A 23,268-nucleotide genomic window follows, 5' to 3' on the forward strand; every position below is an offset into this window, starting at 1 on the left:
TATGTAACTATTCTAAGAAACTCGCGTAACAGATAAAGACAGAAATGCTATATCCCCAAAATTTGGTGTTGTTGATGAGATTGGGGTTCCTGTTGTGGAAATTGTTTGTTTGCAGGTTATGTAATGAAAGGGTTTATTAACTTGTATTGAGTCTTCTGGACAGCATTTTTGAACCAACAACGTCGACCAATAGCACACAGGCATTTTAGAGACACACGAGGCACTTAACTGCCAAAGTTATATGCACAAAGACTGCAAAGTTCTAATTTTGTATGTTTTTGGGCATGCAAAATATTTAGTTGATGATGTCATAAGGAGAAGAAAATAACGTAACAATGGGCTGAAAAACATCTCTTTCCACACCGTAACATAAGAACATCGTTTGGTGGTTACTCTGTAACCAGGAGGTGTACTGTATTAATAAAATGTTGATTTTTTTTTTAAACAATTCTTTTTTCTAAAATAATACTTTCCACACACTAGTTATAAGTACTCAGCAGTCACTTCCCCAAAAACATGAATAATAATGGAATAATATGCTGATCCATAGAAAAGACAGAAATAAAAGATGCCAGTGACACCCTACCGAGTTCTGACTAAAGGTTTTGTTTGAAAGCATTTTTAATTAAAGATGCAAAGTCGGGATCCGCCTCGGCTTCTATGAGGGCCGTGTGTAAATATTTCCCTTTATCTAACACTCACGAATGCAATATTGATCTGCTGCACACCAAGCTGCAGCAGCAAGTTCTGAGATAGGATGAAACATGCTACTACGGTATGTGCAGTCCTTGAGATGCTGTGCCTTAAATTTGGCTTCCGTTTTTTGTTTTTTCCATGCCATCCATTCGTTTTGATTTATCAGCTCAGTGTGAATAATTAAAACCATTTTAAAATGAAATATTCACACAAAAATAGACTCACACGCCTGATGTCATCATGCTCGACAATACACAATACAGTATAGTGTAACTTGGTATTAAATACTTAATTGCAAAACAACTATATCTATATTTATACTTTACAGCTATACTTCAATCTAATTGATTAGCAATTATTTGTATATTTTTGACTATGATTTAAAGAAGTAATTCTGACAAATACTTTAAATATATCCCTATATTTATACATTAAAACCATGAAATTAAATTTAACACAATTTTAAAAAGACACTTTTTTATTTCAATCCCTTTTTCTAATTTAAGGAGTTTCTGAAGGAAGGAAAAAACATTGCATCATTTATTCAATTTTAGTCCCGAAAATAGGGACTAAATATATTGTTTTGCTTTTCATTCTTTTATGCAACAAAAATATTAGTAGAGTAATTCTATAACACAAATATAAAACGAGATAAATATTACAATAGACATTTTACAAATATAAGAGTACAGTATAATTACAAGAATACTAAAGAACAAGAAAAAATACTATTATGGAAATACTACAAAAAATACCACTGCAGTTATACTATCATAAAAAAATACGACAACAGAATTATTATGACAGAAATACTACAGAAACCCAACTACGGTAATATGATAAAATCCCTATAGATATACTACAAACATTTTATACCAAGTAAATACCACAGAAATACTACAAAAATAATTCAAAAATACTATTATGGAAATACAACAAAAATACTACCATTGAAATATTACAACAATCAGACTGCATGAATGCTATAAAAAAATACCACTACAATAATATTACAAAACTAAATATCAAATTTACTACTTAAAACAGGGACCTAATATATTTTGCTTTAATTAAAAAAAACAAATGGATAAAATAATCTATTTGAAAACAACTAAATAGGAATGTTTTATCTATATGGCTGCATGCATATTTATTTTAGGTCTTCAGGATCGGCCACTTGGCCACATTTTGTAATCCATTAAGGCCTGCCACTCCAAATAGTTGCCCACCCCCTGCTCTAAGCCAATAGGGAGAAAGAAGGGGTGATATACAGTAACTAATGCCCAGTATGGTCTTTAAGGTCCAACTGTATTTTAAAATATTTTGTTTTTCCTTTCTTTGTAGACTTCCGCCCACCCATTTTGCCTCCTAACAGAGGAGGGGGCGTCGCCGGAGGGGGCTCCTCATCCTCTACAAGCCGTTCAACCACTACCCGGGCCCCCCCTTACTACACCACCCCTCGCCCTCTCCTCACAACCTCCCCAGGACAACGTTACCGAACCACCACCACGCTCCGGCAACCTGTAAAGAACCCGGCCAGCGGCCCTGACACAAACCAGATTCCGGACACAAACCGCAAAGGCGGGGAACGCTACCCACCGGTACAGTTAGCCCCATCCGCACCGCAGCCCCCTGTTTTGCCCCCCCAGGACTTTTGCAGCCCTAGGGTGACGGCAGATATCTCATGGCCCCGTACCCAGCAAGGACAGCTCGCCAAGCAGCCGTGCCCGGTCGGGACACTCGGTAAGGAACCTCGCTGGATGATGTCACCATGAGAAATTTTTAGGTTCAAAGTGTATTTTGCTAATTAGGACATTTGGGGACATTTGCGTCATTTTGCAAGGAGGTTCAAATATTCTGAGGAAATGAAAAGATCTGAACTGGGTAACTTCTGCTGGAGCTTTATGCCTAAAGGTGGGGTGTGTAGTTAGAGGTGTTCTTAAAAAGTTTAAAATTATATATTTTCTCTATTTCACGCGCGTTCTTGCGTTTTTCTTTTGTTCTAGGTTGAAAATTGTGAAAGTAAGAAAAGGACTGTTGCAAATACAGTACAAATGCCAAACCGCCCCCCCTTAAAAGGTGAAAAAGGAAGAATTTATGCGAGCACATCTAAAATTTCACATAGTTCCACGCTCAATAAAAGGAGCTGCAATGTTGATTTCAGCCCGAAGATTGCGTCAGCTAAAAGAAGAATTGAAAAGTTACATAGACCATCTTTCACATTTTAACCTGTTATTTGGGCAAAAACATATTGTAGGCACACTGCAGTAAGAATAAAACTACCCCACTGTGAGAAGAAATTTCCTAAAATATACACAAAATATTTCAAATCATAAAACAGCTAAAATTGATCATTTAGCTTGAAAGTAAATAGTTCTGCTTCATAGATTAAGATGTAAGATCGGGACTAAAAATCCTGACCTAACCGGCCCCGCAGGTATTTAGCCCCACTTTGCCAGAACTTGACCAATTAACTTCATTTGAGGGACCAGGCCCGATGCATACCCGAAATTTCACATTTTATTGAAAAGGACTTGAGAAGAAGAGGGGTGATTTTGGCATACTCACCCTCATCGCTCTTTTTTTTTATCTTTTCACTCATATTTTTTTTATTCTTTATTTTCAAGTTTTTTTCTTTTTTCCCTTTTTTCCGACATCCCCTTTTCTTTGGGTGGGCAGAACTGATCTGTGGGTGGGCTCTGCCCACCCCTGCCCCCTTCTGGTTTGAAGGGGCGTCGCTACTTCGCAGATTTTCACTTTTAGCGGGTGGTTTTGATCCCCATTAACCGGGTCTAAATAATAATAATAAAAAAACAAAACAAAACAAAAAAAAACATTTTTTTTTCCTTTTTTTTTTTCCTTTTTGAAGGGTCGTCGCTACTTCGCAGATTTTCACTTTTTGCGGGTGGTTTTGTTCCCCATTAACTGGGTCTAAAAAATAATGATACATTTTTTTTTTTTTTTATAATATTCAGCATTTGGACAGCATTGTTTTGCTTTCCCGGCTTGCAAATCTTCTAAATTTTCTATATTTAGTGCAGACGCGGATTTTCACTTATCGCGGGTGGTTTTGGTCCCCATTAACCACGATAACCGAGGTCTTACTGTAGTTTGTTGTACCTCCATGGGATACATTGTTAATGTCAATTTGCTTACATGGCAAAAACTTGTTGGGGCCTTCCCCGTCTAAGTGTGGGAGTTTTTTTCTGAATGTCAGGGCTGTCTCACCTTATTAATTTTAGCTTTTATTTTGCAGGCGTGGCCACATACATGTGCGTGGTCCATTTGGGCTACTGGGATCCTCAAGGGCCCGACCTCAGCAACTGCACGTCTCCTTGGGTCAACCACATTATGCAGAAAGTGAGTGTCTGCTTCATGACCACAGGGTTTGATTCATTCCCTGCGTGAATCTGTTTCCATTTGTCATCCGGGCAACTAGCGCTTGAAACGGAAGCGATGCTCTATTATTTCTGGCGAGGAAATAATAGAAAGGAAAGATAGTTTGTGTATAAGTGTGATAAAAGCTAAACTGACTTTTAAGTCTGAATAATAGTAAAAAAGTAGTGGTTAATTTTTTGAAAAAGATCTACTTACACAATTGGTCTAACACAGGCAATGAAACTACAGTGAGCACTTTGGCACACACGTAGAGCAAAACCAAAGCTCATATCCGATACGGTACAATAGCGTATCATTTCATTATGTATTGTATTATACAGCAGTGTTTGAAATTACGTCTGCCCGGACACCCGGGCCGCGCACCTTTTACGTAGGGCGTACAATTCTCAAAATGTCTCCGCCCGGGTGGCTGACAACTTTTTCAAAATAAAAAAAATAAAAAAGACGAAAGTTTTTTTTTTTTTTTTTTTAAATCAAACGTTTGCTTTATTTCAATTTTGAAATCTTCATTCGGTTCGGAAATTTCGGAATTTGGGTTCGTTTTGCAATTTGAATACTCGGCAGCCGATCAGAAGCCCGCGTCGAACAACTGAACAACTTCGTGCTTCCGGACATTCCCGAGCGTTAGAAGGTCGCGTATTTGCATATTATTTTCCAAAGTAGACGCACAGAGAACACAAGAAAAATGGATAAGTGGTTAGGAATCAAGCCAAAACCTCAGCCCCAGAAAAAAGATTCAAAGCAACATTTATGACGCTACAAAACATAAACGTACATTAAAAGCATCGTGGAAAGAGGAGTTCACATGGCTTGTAGCAGACGACGCAACGCAAACATTGCATGAATGAAGATGAGTAAATACAGGTTCATTCTGATAGCACATGGAAAACAACGATGTCATATACATACAATGAATATTATAGGTAGATTTATAATAAACAAATTTTAAAGTGTTGTCCGGTTATATATTCTTATTATCAATGCTTAATACCTCGCAACATTTTTTTTTTTTTTGCGATTAGTTGTCTTATTGTATTTCAAGTTGTGAAAAATGTTGTCCGGTAACTTTTTGTCACGAGTTTCAGACACTGCTATCCAGTATTGTTGAATATGGTTTTGTGTGGTTTCACCTCATGCCACCTCTCCCTCATCTCTCTCTCATCTCACATACAATTTTAAATCTCCTTTTTTCGGTTCATATGTTCTTCTCATATATCATCTTTCTCATTTCTCTAATATCTCGTATCCTGTTTTTCATTGTTCTTTTTCATACGTCGATCTTTCATTTCATTTCATATTTCAATCTCATCTTTATTTTTTTCTTAACATATTTTATTGTACATCTCTCTCCCTTGCCTCATATCTTCCGCTCTCATATCATGTATTTCATCTTTCTCTCTAGCATCACATATTTCTTCTCTCTATGTCTTTTAAATATATATTCTCTCTCTCGCTCTCTCGCTCTCTCGCTCTCACGTTCTCAATTTCTCTCTTTCTCTCTTTCTCTCTTTCTCTCTTTCTCTCTTTCTCTCTTTCTCTCTCTCTCTCTCTCTCTCTCTCTCTCTCTCTCTCTCTCTCTCTCATTTAAACTTGTATACCTTGTCTCACTAATGTCTATCATCTCTCATTTTTCTCTCATCACTATGACATATCCCTTGTTTTCATTTTGTGTGTCTTTCATTTAACTTGTAATATCTCGTCTCATATCTTATATTTTATTTTTATTTATTTTTTTATTTCTTTAATCATTCTTTATAAAATCTCACATCTCTCTCCTGTATCTCTCTCACATCTCGTTAAATGTCTCTCTCATTTATCTGTATCATAAATTATATCTTTCATTTTTCTAGTATATCTCATCTGTCTATTAACTCCTCTCTCCTTCATATCTCACCACTCATGTTTTTGTCTTTGTCATATTTGTCTCATATATCTCTCTTGTATCTCTTTTATATGTCTCTCTCGTATTTAGCATCGTCAACACTATCTTATTGCAATGTTTTGTAATTTATTTGAATCAAAGTGAATATCTTCAGTAGTTGGTATTGTCATCTTACTCTAACAAAAGTTTTGTACCTATCAATGCTTATCGTTCAATATTCACAAGTGCATATGTTGAACTGTAATGTTGTTTACCCTTTTTGGCACTAAGTACTATATACTGCATTTGTACGTTGACTACATTCACAATAATTACAATTCCACCTCATTACAGTCAACGGACATCCTATTCCGAATTCAAGTTAGTATAATTTACTGGTATCGAGGTTTCAAGCCTGCAATGTTCCAAATAATCAAACCGTGCTCAATGTATGTATTTTCAGGACTTTGCCAAGGTGCTGTGTTGAGTTATGCTATGAATAATTCAGATTTTTTTTTGTGCCGTCCCCTGCCTGTGTCCCCTTTCCTCTCTTTGCACTCAACTTTTCCCTGAACTTTTGCTCCTTCCTTCAACTCCCACAACGTCGTCTCCAACTCCATCCATCATTCGTCATTACGCAGCTCCGATCGGGCGAGACGGCGGCAATCGTGGCAAGAGAGCTTGCAGAGCAGACTAAAGGTCTGCTTCGTCCTGGTGATGTGCCATCCACTGTGCGGGCCATGGCACAACTGGTAGAGCTACTGGATGTGCAGCTCAGGAATCTAACCCCCGGCGGCAAGGACAGCGCCGCCCGCAGTCTCACAAAGGTATCACGTCAAAAACTCGATAACTGGAATAGAGTTAAAATAGGGCCTAAATCCACGGCCCGCGGCTGTTAAATTACAAAACAGCTCGAGCCTGACCAATTAACCTGATATTAGCGACAGAGCCCAAAGAAAACCAGAATTTTCATATTTTATGTATGATGACTCGGAGGAGGGGTATTCTTGTATTGTGATTTTTAATTCACTTTAATTCACTGTTAAGAAAAAATATTCTTTCTTTTCAATTGTGATAATAAAAATTATTATCATTATTCCTATAAGCGTAACTATGAGTGAGCCGGTGTTCAATTTGATTTCATCATCACATTTTTTTTACCCACTGTACCACATTGTTGAACATGTGGGGCATGATTTAAATAATTTGTTGACAACCTAAACTATAAACACGATACCAACAATAAATGTACTACTATGTATTCATTTAATGTTCTTTAAAGGGCCAATTAATCATCAGATACACACGTTGTCCTTTTTTCTTTTTATTTATATTTTTCTTGACGACTTTCTATTTTCTCCATTTTCTAACATTAATCACTGGTATTGTGAATGGAATAGTGTGATGCTGAGATGAAATCGAATGCCTTCTAATATGTTGTCTATATAACTGGTGGTCCAGTGGTTAGGATTTAGTCCTCTCACTGCTGCGATCAGGGTTCAAAGCAGAGTCTGACCGGGTTAGTTCTTGGATGGGAGACCGCCTGGGAATTTTGAGTACTGTAAATCGGTACATGCTCTGCTGCCACAGCACTAACTGTACCCCTGACTGTACAGTCGGTGAAAATATATTTCCCTGAGGAGACCAAATACATTGAAATATTATTTAATTGTCTGCAACTGCACTGTGGGTATTAATATTCATAAATATAGCATAGTTCAAATAAAATTATAAATGATGTATGGAAATGCAAAAGATGCATTTATAAAATGCTTTATTGGCTAAAAACTTTTTTTTTTGTTAAATACATTTAAATTAATAGTTTTTCAAAGGTTCTGTGTTGTTTAAGTGAAATCGGCCAGAAGTCGAATTGTAAATAGTTAAAAGTTATTGTATTAAAACATTTATATAGCACTAAAGAGTTAATATTTATAATTTGTATTCTGTTTATTGATATGTATTATAAAATAGGATTATTATTATATTATTTCGTGTAGTTTGTTTTTTAGGGATTCTGTGTTTCTTTACTTTAAAGTTGCTTAGTTTAAAACATATTAAATTAGTTAAAAGTTCACTGTAGAGTGAAAGAATAACTGCGGGAGGCGCACCTGGACCCCCCTAGACTGTCCACTTACCAGAGTTTCACAACATTCAATGGGAAACACTGATACAATAATGTCTTAAAACTTTCTTGCGGGCAACATTGGGCCTTAACTTAGACATATGGGCGCTACACAATACAATGACACCTATTGGACGAATAATATGCACTGTGTCTTTAAAATAAACAAAACTCTGAAATTACCCTTCAATGGTCACATATGAAACTGTGTTAAAGAACAAAAGCAGAACAAAAATCGCATTTACTATTACAAATACAAAAAGGGAAACACATAGGGTATCGTTTTTATGGGCAGCGAACAAGCAAGAGTTCGGTTACGTAGTTTGTTCATGTAAGCATTCATTAAAGTGAAGCGGGTCATGGGGGACCTGCTGCCCGGGCTGCATAATTAACTGCCTGACTCATTTAGTATACAGATATATTCTAAGCTAAGCTAAGAGATGCTAACAGCAAGTCAGACAAGAGTACGTAATACTGAATAGAATGTCATCACTAACGAAAAATGTAAGTAATCACATTACATTAATACTGACGGACAATTATTGTTCTAAAGCAACAACAAAAGGATTTGCAATGAGCTTTTGGAAGTTCAGTGTTCTCTTTGGTTTTCTTTTAGCAATGAACAATTGACATACGAACACAAAAAAACATTTGAAGACCACTCTGTATTTTGTTTCTCAAAATTTACCGTATGCATTAACATTATAATGTAAGTATGTATTTCCAATGTTATTCACGGTGTTTTCTGGTATGAAAGGCGCACTTTCAAATATCTGGCCAATTTGTAAGTTTAAGGGTGCACCCTAAAGTCCGTAAAATAAGAAACAAATACAAAAAGGGAAACTCATCACATAGAGGATCTCTTTTATTGGCAGCGAACAAGGAAGAGTTTAGTTGCGTAGTTTGTTCATGTAAGCATTCATTAAAGTGAGGCGAGTCATGGGGGACCTGCTGCCGGGTTGCCTAATTGACTGCCTGACTCATTTAATGCGCCAACGTTTCCTTGATTGTCTTTGCTGAGGTCAACAGTGAGACGCCGACTTTGGGAGTCGGACTGACAGCTGCTGCCAAATCCTATATACTCACTTACGCTTTTTTTTCTTCTTCTTTTTTCTTCCAAACTTTACTTTCTCTTGTCTGCACCAATCGATGCTCTCCCAATTGTGATCTGTCTCACCTTACCCCCTATGAGATACCTGTATGTTTAAACCGGCCCGCCATAAATTTTCGAGTATGTTGAAAAAATAAACAATTCTCTAGGTCATTTCTATCAAAAGTTATGGATTTTTTTAAATACATGCCAACCAATTGCTTATAAAGCTATTGATTAAAAAAAAAAACAATGCTTGATGCTACCAATTTTAGACCGATACCATTCTGAGTAAGCTGCTAAATTATTCATAAAATAGCAATAATTGGATGGCGGTTTGCAAATTAATTAGTTAATCATGTAATTGTATATTTTCGTAATTAACATGGGTTGTATTTTAATATCTGGAATTGGTACATTTAAATGAAAACAAAAATACAAAGTATAATAACAAAAATAACGTTGCCACACTGGCAGACATGTTAGTCTATTTTAAATTGTGTTCTACTTTTATATATTCTTTAACTTTGCATTTTTTTCATAACGTTATTTGTTTAGGAAGCATTTTTTAGTAAAATAAAATCAACTACGTGAATACAACATGTTCTTTTATTTAAAAAAGCTGTTATTAAGATTAATTTTTAAATTGAATTGAATGATTATTTATTCTTTTAAAATCGAATTTTATATTTCAATTTCAAACTTGTTTTTAACTGATAATGAAAATAATCCTTCAATTGGCATGATCGTCTTTTATAAGAAATGGGATATATTATTTTAGTTTTAGGAAGTTTTTTTTATATTGGTAAGATATTCAAATAGATAAAGAGATTATGTTCTTTTTTTTAGCAAAAATTTCATGAAAATTATTTTCTTTATTGAATAGAATGACTATTTGAAAAAAAAAACGAGTTTTATGTATTTTTATGTAATTTTAACTCATTAGAGACAACAATGCTTCAGTTTTATCTAGGTATCTATGTGTATATGTATCCTATAACTCCTAGAAACTCACTCTGTCTTTTCTAAACTTTACTTTCTCCCATCTGCACCAATTGACGCCCTTCCAATTGTTTCATGTCTCACCTATGGTCTTTGTTCTAGGTTAATTGCGATTAACTCGTTAGGGTTTGGAAGCAAGTACCCATTAGTACGTGCTTTATACTTGACCAAATGCTTAGTCGGAGGTTGACGATCCGAATGAGTATTGCTCACTCCAAGAGCTCCTGAGCTCATTGATGACCCTGATTCATAATTAAATGACTGCCTTTTAAAATGATGACCGTTATTGCTTGAGTGGGTTACAATAAAATTCATAAAGTACTTGACAGAAATTGAATAGAAGGATCGCAATGTGAAAAGAGGTAAGAGTGAGCCATTACTTATTGAGCGATTCATTTAAAAAGATTTATTTAAAAAAAGAGAATGACATACTACCTCTACTTTTTTCATAATACAGTAATCCTTCGGTTATCGCAGTTAATGGGGACCAAAACCACCCGCGAAAAGTGAAAATCCGCGAAGTAGCGACGCCCCTTCAAAAATGCTTAATTTTTTTTTTATTTTTTTTTTTAAATTATTTTGTTTTATCATCATTATTTTTAGACCCGCAAAGCTCTGAACCCGCGAACGTGGAACCGCGAAGCGAGGTTCCACTGTATAGCAATGTATGTTATTGTTCACACACCTCTTCCCCATTACCCGCACCTGACTGTCATCAAGAAACGGTTACTTAAGAACAGTGCCAACAGCAAGGGCTGCAAGGCCATTACTCGGCATTGACAGCCCTTTTGTATAAAACATTTAATGCAGAAATTATATATCATTGTCATTGCTCTCCCTTGTTATCAGAATACTCACAATTGCCATGTACACTGGGTCATTTGTTTGTCTCTAGGCATACAAACGATTCTTTCCGAATTGCTCCAGACCAGTGCTCTCTAATGTAGTATCAATAGGAACCAGGGCTCCCCCTAAGAACAGCTGAGGTGCCCGCGGACCTGCTCTGAAAATAGCTTACCAGTGCTGCTTCACTGTTATTTTATCGTATATTTTTTTCAGCATGACATGGAAAAAGTCTGTCTAATCTAAGATAGTGCCTAGTCTTTTCTGTATTGGCCACTCACCCTTCAATGTGACGACGTAAGACTCAATGGTCTCGACTGGTTTAAACGGGATTATGTATGCAAGACAACTTTTAGATATGGAGACGCCATGAGTTGAAAGGTCACTGCAACCGAGCGGGTCAGCTAGCGTCTCATGTGTAATATTTGAGAGACCTGATTTAATAATACCTGAGACAAATGTTAATTATGTTGTGCATTTTACATGTTGCAATGACAACACATTTGCCACTTAATGAATGAAGAAGAGAATAAAATGTAATTTTACTGTAACATATGAAACGCACAACGTTACCATTTGTCTCTGGTACCGTAAATAAAAATAGTGTGATAGAAATAAAATCTACTGCCTTTTCCAGTGGTTGGATTAGATGCTCTCTCTCTTTCTCTTTCCGATTGCATCCAAACTCAAAGTTTGTACTGAGAAAAAATCTACCCATTTTTAATCAAGAATTAGGGGTGCACGTTATACACAAGTGTGTGTAATACACATAATAAATATGGTAGTTTCTCATAAAGGTCGACCGATTATCGGACGGACCGATTAAACGGCACCGATATTTGGGAATCTAGCATATATTGGTATCAGCATGTTTTATTTATTCACAGGCTTATTAAATCTGTTTATACCCGGGTAATTGAGGCTCAGATGTAGCCGAGGCTCTCCCTCCCTTCTTTTCATTTTGTCTCGGACACATCACCCCTCCCCTTCTTATTGGATAAGCGACCGAGGGCGGAGCCACCGAAAAAGAGAAAATAACGTTAAAGCAGAGTTCACAGCGGCGCCTTTGCTAATTCCTGAGTCCCCGCATGCCTGTAAATCAAGTCTGCTGATAATATTGGGAGTAGTCTCTTGTAGAAAAGCGTGTGTGCGATTAAGAGATAGAGTAAAAAGTGTAGTCTTTTTAGTTAACCATGTTCAAGTGGAAACTGATAAATTGGCTCTTAAGATAACATTAGTTGGTCCATCAAGTGTTTGAGAGAGAGCATTAAAAGCAGGCTAGAATGTAAGGCTGAGTGATTAGCTAATACCATAACGCTAGTTCGTCAATCTTGTTCTAAAACACTTTTCAATTCGCCAGCTATGTTGAAATGTCATTTCACTTTTCCTTTAAGGTTATGTTGGTTTTTGCATCATTATACATTTCTCATGAATAAGTATCGGGTATCAGCCTCCTCTTCATACTAATAATTGGTATTTTTGGATTTCAAAGAAAGGTAAGTGAGTGGTCTCTTCCTTTTATCTACGTTACGACAAATGTGGGTAAGTGTTTGACAAATTAGCAAGGTGCTACTTCGCTAACTGGTGAAATGTTTGAATTTACAGCTTCAGAAGAGAGAGAGGTCCTGCAGGTTTTTCACACAGGTATTACCGTTGATTGCCTTGTGTGTACGTGTGTTTTTGTGTATTTTAAGTTTCATGCTCGGCATGTCATTCATCAAGCTGGCTTGCGTGTGATTTCACACGTTTGCGACATGTCAATTTGTGCTTTGCAGCAAAGCTTACATGTGAATTGAAACCCTTTGAGGGGGGGATTTCATGATGCTGTCATTTTAAAGAAATTTCAAGGGATATTCTGAATTATTTAGCGCCTCCTAGTGATAAAAATGCCATCTGTTCAGAAAAGAACAATGCTGAATTGTATAGTAAGCATAAATACATGAACTATCATACAAACGTGTACAGTATAAGATAAAAAACTCGTAGGTCGAGAAATTTGTAATTTTATTACATAATATTGGGCTCACCCAGAAGGTGCTGATATGATTGTCGGCCATCTTGCTGTACCCCAATCAACCATGAATCTTATCATTTTTTAAATGATTCCTTTGTTTCTCTTATTCATTCCTTTTCCTTTCTTTTCCCCATTTTTTTCTGCCTTTTCTTTTCCTAATATTGCTTTTTTAATTTTCTTCTTCTTTATTAATCTTGTTTATTCTTGCTTCTTCTTTTTGTATTTTTATGTTGTTTTATTGCTCATATTACTTTATTTTTTTCTTTACTTTTTCCTTTTTTGTTTTTTATTATTTTTGTATTTTCTATTTTTTATTTAATCTTTTTTCTTTATTTTTTTTCTTCATTCTTTTTTTTAATCGCGCTTATTTTTCCCATGTATTGCCTATTTTTTCAATTATTTTTCCTTGTTGACCTTTTTTAATTGTTTCTCTCTTTTTTATCTTAATTTTTTACTTATTTTTTTATTTGTTTTTATTATCTATTCTTTACTTTTTCTTATTTTTCTTAATTTCCCCCCCTTATTTATTTTTCTCCTTTTTTAATTTTGCTTTATTTCTTCCCCTTTTTTGTCTTTCTTTATTTTATTCACTTTTTTTCTTTCCTTTGTTTCCCTCTCTTTTCAGAAGTTTGGCCAAAAATAAATGAAGAAGACAGTTTGGTCACATTAAACCCCTTATGATTTATATTCTTCCTTGTGCTTTGCAGCATTCGCTTTTGGTTGCACCAAAAACAGTGTCCCTTAAAAAATATCTTCAATATTAATCACTGTAATACTGAGGCGATTTACCCTCTGTATTTCCGTTTCCTCAAAGGGTCTGCTTTTTTGGGATGCATTCTTTTGTTGCTATCATTTGCAATGAGCACAACAGATAAGAGGCGGTGATCAATATCAATCATAGCTCATCTGTTTTTGATTTCAATCGTTGGACATTTGTTTTCGCAAGCTTGTAAACGGGTTGGGCCCGGAAGCCGAAGCTCACCACCATCCATCTCCATTGGTCAGCGGAAGCATGAGGATGGATCATTCAGCATGTTTTTCTTGCCTTTTTCGAGATTGTCAAGTTCAAGTCTTGGCAGCTTCAATGTCATTGTTGATCATTGTTTGGTGTCCACATTATTGCTAGGGGGGCATTTTGTGTGGAACACTGTGTTGTTTTAAAAGGTCTACGGCAAATACTTAAAAAACAAGAACATTTGCTGCAAAATGGGTCACGGGTAAGAGTAAAAAAATATCCAGTACACCAAATAGCCCAACCAAATGCGCTGTGTTTCAGTGAACTGCAGGAGGCACTACGCACAGATAAACCTCGGGGTTTGGACTGAACCAAGACAAGGGATTACTCATATATATGTTTGTTATTTGGGCTGAATTTTGCCTCAACTCCGTTGCATGAAAGCAGGTTATATTTAGCTTGGCTCAGTTTTTACTGTGGTGTATTTTCTACAGCCTACCTTTTCCAAGTCAAGTCATATTTATTTGTATAGCCCTTAATCACAAAAAGTCTCAAAGGGCTGTACAGAAATTAATAACATCAAGAACATGAAAAAGTAGTAATGACAGAATGTCTGGTTGACAGCTTTCTTAAATCACCATCATACATAAGCTATTGGTTATAAGTGTGTTTAGGGCTTAGATTTAAACAATTACACTGAGGTTGCAGATTGAATCTTAGAGGCCAGAGCATTCTGAGCACCGGAGCGAAAAGGAGAGCGCTCTTGAATCTGCGGATTTCTTCTTGGCTCTTGGGTTCACTAGTAGACCAGCATTTTCTGAGTGGAGCCAGTGCAGGTCAGCCTAAATTGGGGTAATCTGATCAGACAAGCCTAACAACTTTGTTATATACAGAAGAAGCTGCTGTTACGTTGCACTATTCTTTAAAATAATAAATCATTGCACCATTTGTAGAACTTAGACTAGTCTCTAACCACCACTTCGTAAATATGTTTGCCTATTTATCCCGGCAGTGTTTGATTTTACGTGTGTGTTTAAATTTCTTATTGCATTTTTACCAAGGGGTGCATTGTATAATCGTGATGCATACAATGTTTCACAACGATAATATCAATGACAATGAAGACAATTTAAATCAATTAAAAAAAGATTATTCCCAGAGATACATTGGTACTGCTCTCAAATCATATAAAAATTAATGTGTTAAATAGCATATATAATTGCCTTTCTTAATACATTGTATTATTTTCATGAATTACTATACCCGGTTGTTTTCTCGCAGATATCGCTCTGAACAAAAAGTTCCATGCGTCCTTGAAATATCAATTTCAGCAATTTTAGAAATCTTTAGTTTAGTTATCACAAGATGTCGGACAGACCCAAATGCAGGACACAAGGAGACGTAAAACAAGGGATGTGATCAAACCAACAAAAAACTACTGGGTGTCTGCGACCGGAACTGCTGAGGAGGAGATCTTGCAAGGGCGGCATTCGAGGGAAACTAAAGAGGGTCTCTCGGGGTGTTAAAAATCTTGAAGGGTAGATTTTCGAGTACCTTTAAAAAATATGGCTTTAGAGGAACATCATGGGGTTGAGTGTGGCAGGTCTTGGGGTGGGTGAACTTGGAATGAGAAGGGAACTGACGAAGGTGGTCGTGGAAGGAGATGCTTGTCGTTCTGGCCAGTGAAAGGGATCAAATGTTTCAACAATGTGAGGTGGCAGCCCAGGGTATTAATAGTATAGGTGGTAAAATGTCCAAGTGAAAACACCTGGGGAGAGGAAAAGTGAGGGGGACTTGAAAATAAGGTATTTCTGCCATCTTTTGGAGAAAAAAAGGGACTGCAGGCACCAAATCATGACACTTTTTTAATAAAGACTTGATGCTAACCTAGAAGGAGATATTTTTTCACTGGAGATTTGGCTACACTTTAGCAGATTTCAACGCAAAGTGCAACAAGTGGCAGTAACAGAAGGACTTTTTGACCGTTCTAGTGTAACTTAACCCTCCTGTTGTCTTTGGATCAAAATAACCTGGTATTGTGTGAAACCAACTCCAAAAGTCGCCTAAATGCATTTGTTTAACCTTAAACTTCTAGATGAAGGGTGACATGGCACAGCAACTTACCCCTTGTGCTGTGGGCTTAATGTTCGGTGTCAGCCTGGGAAAACTGTTTTTAAACACTTTTTTGGTGTAAGCTGTACAAAAAAGCTTATGGTCTTGGGGTCAAAATGACCCATTAGGCAAATAGAGTTGAAATCAAGCTCCGAGTTTCTTACACAATTACAAATATTACAATGCTTTAGATGTGTCTTGATTCCTTCAGGAACAGTAGTGTTATACGTTATACTTAACGAGAGAAAAACAGGTTTATTTGATATCCACAACGGAATCACAATATTTCTACTTTTTAACCCACAAATCAACTTCTCAATTTATGAATCTGAATTGCACAGCAGTGGAAGTTTTTGATCAAAACGCTTTTGTTGTCCTTCCCGATCATCGGTGTCAATGTGTCTGAAGTTTCCTTCAATCATCAAGGAACGATTACAAGTGAATGCGATTTGATGTGTTACCTTGGCAATCACCAATGAAAACACAGGAAAAAATACTCTTCTATGTTGCAATCTGGCACCATTCTCCATTGAATGGTTGCCATGTAACTGTCAGTTATAGCATATATAGCACTCCCATTTTACATGACGCAGACTTCATTTGCATTTTATTTCGGCAAAGTAGTAAATATGTGCTCGTCTTCTTAATCGCTATCTTGAATGGTCACATGGCCTGACAACATGTGATCTAAACAACTCATAACAGAACTTAAACGACGCAGCATACTTATATGATAACTGAGTATTTGTTCTTCAGGTGCCAGTCAAAGACTTCACGAGTGATTCAAGAAGCTTCATATGTCCGTCAACCCTTAGTCGGTGTCAGTTTTTTACAGTTTAAAGGGAGAAAACAACGCCTCTTTTTGCAATCCTCTTAACCAAAAATGAATCAAGACTGTAGTCTCGAATTTCAACTTCCTGGGATGAGCATAAAACGCCCCCCAACAAAAAAAAAATGCGTAGTACACAGCCTGCTGCGTCTCAATTTTCGCTATTGCTCACGTATTAATAAACCCCTCTTGATGGGTTAGCTTTTTTTCCTCCTGATGCAGGTTTTTTTTTTTTTTTTTTTTTACCAAGCGCACCCCCTAAACCCCATTTTGCAAAATACATCCTCGTCAGCACCAGTCAGCAATGTCAAAACGTAGAAGTCGGTTTCGAAGTGTACACGAGCTGACACGCACGCTACACACGCGTCATATAAATATAAACTCCACACTGTGGTCTCATAGTGTCACGTTACGGCAGTGAGCCATTTTTTTGTTTGTTTTTCTTGTCAAGTCGGCACAGCCTACTGTTCTTTATGTATTTTGTTTACAACAAAAGTCAGTTGTCAAGTGAGTTTCACTCTATAGAATTAATCACAATCTCTAGTCAGACAACTGTTCAAGTAGACATATGCTACTGTACTTCAAGTATTTTTACACAACAAAAGTATGTAGTTCAACAATATAAATTGTATTTAACAATACAGTGTAAAATACATAACTCGCACTCCTACAACCTGAGAGAGCTGGTCAAGTAGAAATAGGCAACTGCACTTCAAATATTTTGTTTATAACAAAAGTCAACAGTAAAACAATATAAAATGACTCTCCAACTCTTTTCTCTACTACGCTCACTCCCTCTCTTCTCTTCTTCTGTCTCTATCCTCCGCCCCTCTCTATCAATAACAACTGACAAACCTTCTCTTTGTAAGGAGAGAGCAGCAATTTTAGAACATTTAGTAAGGACGCAGGAATCCCTGACAAAGAATCCTACAGTGGTTTCCCGTAATGAGACGTTAGGTTTGTAAATTTAATAGGGGCTCCTCTTGACATTATCCATTGTGTGACGTCAATACGCACGCACCACATTGTTTTGTGTTATTATAGATGGCTGCCGTGTTATGTTAAATGAGAGCCGCTGTGTTCACGTTTGCGTGGTGTTCACGTTAGCGTGTTGTTGGTGAATAAATATGTCAACAAGCTGACTGAGGATGTCCTGCTTATCAATGCTGATTTAAACAAAGTTATGTATGGTCAGCAACAATAATGGCATTGTAAAGGCGGAAAAAAAATTGTTGTATTAGCCCACTACTGAAACAATAATGTTGTTACGTAACTTTGGTATTCCGAACACTGCTGAGAGCATATATGATGTTCTTTGTTCTACTACTTTTAGTAACTAGTACTACTAGTAACAACTACCACTACTATCTATTTTTACTGCTACTACTACTAGTAACGACAACAACTACCACCACTACTACTAATACTACCACCACTAGTACTACAGCTACTACTACTACTTCTAGTAACAACTAAAACTACTCTTACTGCTACTAAAAATACTACTACAAGTAGTAATAACCACTACTACTACTACTACTACTACTACTACTACTACTACTACTACTAGTCACATTTACTTTTACTAACAACATCTACTACTACTACTACTACTAGTAACGACAAATACAACTACTACCACTATTACTACTACTACTACTACTACAACTACAAAAACTCAACAGTTGTTAGGCACTTAAAAATGTGTTATTATTATTATTATTATTATCATAATTATGACAAATATTTATTTTATTATTTTAATATTCTTCAGATACAAAAAAAGTAAAGTTCGGCCACCTGCTTTAAGTTGTCTTCCTTCTGGATGTATCTAACACATCGTGAGGTGTCGAGGGGGGCAGTCGTAAGCCATCGATTATATAATTAACCGGCATGGTGCCAAACAAAATGATAGCGGCGGTCCCTCACCCCTCCTTTTCGAATATGTTGCTGCCCTCTCCTCGTTAATTATCCCTTTCACTAATTGTCAAGTGAGGAGCGCGAGCAGGAGCTTCGCTTTCTTAATAGAGACCAAAAATAATTGAATTCTCTTCTCACTTTCTCTTTTCGACTCACACACACAAGGCTCCTGTTTGGGGATCCGGGGACTCCTTTCATGTATACTAAATTGGCAATTTATTCATGATGAAGTTGCTTATTCAAAGAGGCTTTGATGCCGCAGGCTGCTTGATGGAGGCATCTAGCGTTAGCAAGGTGCATGGAGCAGAAGAGTGATGGCTAGCACTTGCCATAGGAATTCAGCGGGGAGACAAAAGGGCACTTGACTGTTGAAAAAAGTGTAGTCAACAGTTGATTATTATGTGAGGCCCAGGAGTTTGATGAGAGTAAGTGCAGATTGGGTCGGTCGTTTAATACTCGTACACCAAATCTAAATCCTGAATCCAAATATTTAGCTACATTTGACACATTTATGGGAAATGGTGTGTACCTATAAACGGTAAAAAATATTTTGTCTTTATTATACAAGCAAAATGGCCGATAGGAGATTGCACTTAGCTGTTTGGAATGGTAGAGAGCATCAGTCTCCATGTTGGCCACCAGAGGTAAGTTGAGTTGAAAGTAGGCCACAAGAAAACAAATGTTTATTAATTTTGTTAGAATTTTTTGGGGGTGTCCTGAAACAAAACTTAGCTAAAGACACTCGCAGAGGCATAACATAAAACTGTACATTTTCACGAAAGTCGATTCTGCAGTTTTGGAGTGTATAAGTGACATACAAACACGCACGGACACACACACAAAATCACGATCTATAACATATTTTACGATTTAGATTGAATATATAGGATATATAAGATATATAGGGTAGATAGGATGATTAGGATGGATAGGTAGGATAGCTAGCTAGCTAGATAGCTAGATAGATAGCTAGATAGCTAGATAGCTAGATAGCTAGATAGCTAGATAGATAGATAGATAGATAGATAGATAGATAGATAGATAGATAGATAGATAGATAGATAGATAGATAGATAGATGGATAGATAGATGGATAGATAGATAGATAGATAGATAGATAGATAGATAGATAGATAGATAGATAGATAGATAGATAGATAGATAGATAGATAGATAGATAGATAGATAGATAGATAGATAGATAGATAGATAGATAGATAGATAGATAGATAGATAGATAGATAGATAGATAGATAGAGTGAGAGAGTGAGATAGATATATTGATAGATAGCGAGACAGACAGACGACGGGCTGTTGGGCAGGGTGGTAGGTGTTGTTGGTTGGGTGGGCTGGCGGGCAGACAGACGGACACATTTTCTTATTTTGTTTGTAGATGATTCTGTTCATTTTGAGTATTTTCTATATTAATATGTGCATCTTCACTATCTGAAAATTCCACTACAAAATGAAAGGCATATGAAAAATATATTATTATTATTTTTTGTTTTTTTAGAGATAAGGGTGTTCATTTCCACACCAGTGTAGTATGCGAACACGGGGTAGCAGTAAATGGGGCGAAAGTGAAATCCTTTGAAGCGTGAGGGTAATCCAGCGTAAACAAGAGCGACTAGAGGGCCGCCCCTTTTCTTCTTCTTCTTTGAAAGCCACAGCCCTGTCAAGGCACATAGAAATAAAAAAATGAATATTTCCTCTCTCACTCGTTCGCACTTGTGTTTTGGGAGGATGTTTTCAACCGGGAAGCAGATTTTCTGTCATCTCAGCTTGTCTTATTTCCTTGCTGAAAGAAAACGGTTTAGTGACAAATTGCTCTTTAAACTCACAGATTGTTGTGTTTTGACACTTAAGATGTCATTGTGTCCTGTTCAGAAAATGTTGCTCATTTTTTTAAGTGCCACGGGGTTATAAGTAGCAAAACCCCTTCAAAAATAATATTTTTTGATTTAGTTTTTTCCTATAGTAAGAGCTAGAGTTGCATAAAAAATGATTATAGCAACAAACAATAACATGTAAAGAGAGAGGGAAAGGCAGGGGAGGGGGGGGCAATAGTGTGTGAAAGAGAGAAAGAGAGAGAGACACAGAGAGAGAGAGATGAATAGATGGGTAGAGAGAGAAGAATACAGATAGTGGGATGTGTGGGAGACAGATAGATAGATAAAAAGAGAGAGAGAGGAAAACAGAGATAGAAAGAGAAAGAGAATTATAGATATGGTACTTATAGATATATAGAGGTTTTAATTATAAATTGAATCAATTTTAAAGTCCCCCAAAAACGAACGCCAACAACCAACTAATCCACCAACAGCACACGGAAACAAAATATTATATAATTAAAGCTCTCGAGTCGTCACCAAAGGCAAAACACTCACACAAATCTAAACTTTTACGATGTGTAAATGTCTGGACCTGAAAAATCCCTACATTTTTTGCCCCCTCCCAGATACCGATCCTTCTCCTCGGCAGATGTAATTTCTGCAATGGAGAATGACATCCCAATAGAGGTTTGGGTTGGGGGCTGCATATGTGGAATGGAAAATGCAAGATAATCAAAAGTTCAATAAAAAAGCTATAAGAAATTTAATGAGAGTGAGAGGGTGATAGGCGGTCGTGGTTATCTGAAAGACATCAAAGTACAATGTAAGGGAAGGAATGAAAAAACACAGAAAATCGTATTGAGAATCGTCTCAGCAAGTGGAGCAGAATGATGCAGTGCAAATGCCTCTCATGGATGCACAAAAACACACACTAGTCTCTGCATTTGTAAGCTAGCATACTAAACAAAAAGTATCCGACCTGCTGTTTTTTATATCTTGTGTTTTTTTGTTTTCTCTCCCATGTAATTCCCATTACGCCAAAGTAAGCACCAAAGAAATACGGTGACCTTTCTTATGACCTACATTATTAAAATGTGGTTTGGACAGAAAAAAACAAACTCTTATTTGGTTCGGAATATTCTTTTAAATTATTATTTTGGTAATTTATTCTTATTTTACTTTATCCCATTCTTAACTTTCAAAAAGACCTGTTAAAGTTAGCAGCTTGCAGTATTAAAGATAAAAAAACATTAAACTAAAAAAATATAAAATGTGTTTTTCATAATTATTTGCTAGTGAGACAAGACAACTTACTTTGAAATGTTCTCATATTTTACCATACATATTTTAAGACAAGTCATGTCATGTTTATTTCTATAGCCCTTAATCACATGGAGTCTCAAAGGGCTGCACAGACCACAGACTATTGCAAACTGAAGACGATAATGACACCATCCCCTAATCTAAAACCTACACGAGGGCAAGGAAAAACTCAAAACTTCAACATTAGGAAAATGAAGAAACATTCATATAATTGAGTGTCATCTGCGTAGCAATGGAAACTGATATTATACTTGCGAATAATATCACCTAATGGAAGCATGTAAATGCTGTAAAGAAGGGGGCAAAGTGCTAAACCCTGCGGAACACCACAGGTAATACTAAAGGGCTCTGATGTCAGCATAGTATTTTAGTCAAAATATTTCTGTAGTAGTATTTTTGTAATATAATATTACTGTAGATATATTTTTGAAGTATTTCTGTAAAGGTATTTTTGTAGTATTTTCCTAGTATTTCCATAGTAGTATTTTTGTAGTATTTCTTCAGTATTTTGTCTGGGGTAATATTTCTAATGTATTAATTTGGTATTATAATAATGTTGCATCAGTATTATTTTAGAATGAAAACAAAATAATATATGATGTCCCTGTTTTTAGTCACTAAATTTAATATAAAGTTTTGTAGTACTGTATTGTAGTAACTTTGTAGTGTTTCTGTAGTAGTATTTTGGTTGTGGACACACAAATAGACAAAAGTTGGCACCATAAAAGTTGTTTTCATTTGTATTACTTTATTTACTATTTTATATACCGTCAATGTATTTTGACATTTTTCTCTAAGCTGGTCGGATGCTGTACCGTATTAAAGCTGCAGTGTTCAAAATGTAGCTTAAAAGTAGTTTATTTTCAATGTATTATTCAAACTTTATCGATGATGAAACTGGACTTTTGGGAGGGTGAAAATGTCCATGAGGTTTTTTTTATTCTTCAGTGTACAGCTACAAGTAATGAATTAATAACATTTAGAAGTGTAGTATTTAGAACAGAACAACATGTCACCTGTAAAAAAAATGATATATTTAATCGTATCTAGATATACCTGGTTATTTTTCCTATTGTATTATATTTTTCTCTCAGTTTTCAACTGCACTTTTGCGCAAGTAATAAAACATATGTCATATGTCCCATGGGACTGACAGGTATATCCTTGTAAAAATATAACATTTGTTCTTAAGCCGTGGATTCAATTGTTTAAAGTGTTAGTATTAATCTGTATAAATTCCATTTTAATTCTGCAGTTATTAGCTCATCAA

General features: G+C 36.1%; 1 protein-coding gene across 9 annotated transcripts in view; it reads left to right on the top strand.

Annotated features, from left to right (window-relative positions):
- adgrl3.1 (adhesion G protein-coupled receptor L3.1) overlaps positions 1–23,268 on the top strand; it is a 385,181-nt gene that overhangs the window by 256,286 nt on the left and 105,627 nt on the right. For all 9 annotated transcript variants that reach the window (XM_088342694.1, XM_088342696.1, XM_088342697.1 and 6 more), the window contains exons 8-11: positions 2,041–2,439; positions 3,953–4,056; positions 6,598–6,783; positions 12,619–12,657. In XM_088342694.1, coding sequence (XP_088198820.1) covers positions 2,041–2,439; positions 3,953–4,056; positions 6,598–6,783; positions 12,619–12,657 — 728 coding nt within the window. The remainder of the gene's footprint in view (positions 1–2,040; positions 2,440–3,952; positions 4,057–6,597; positions 6,784–12,618; positions 12,658–23,268) is intronic.

The sequence above is a fragment of the Urocampus carinirostris genome, chromosome 8, assembly GCF_059441175.1.
Source record: "Urocampus carinirostris isolate Australia breed hairy pipefish chromosome 8, RoL_Ucar_1.0, whole genome shotgun sequence".
Taxonomy (NCBI): Eukaryota; Metazoa; Chordata; class Actinopteri; order Syngnathiformes; family Syngnathidae; genus Urocampus; species Urocampus carinirostris.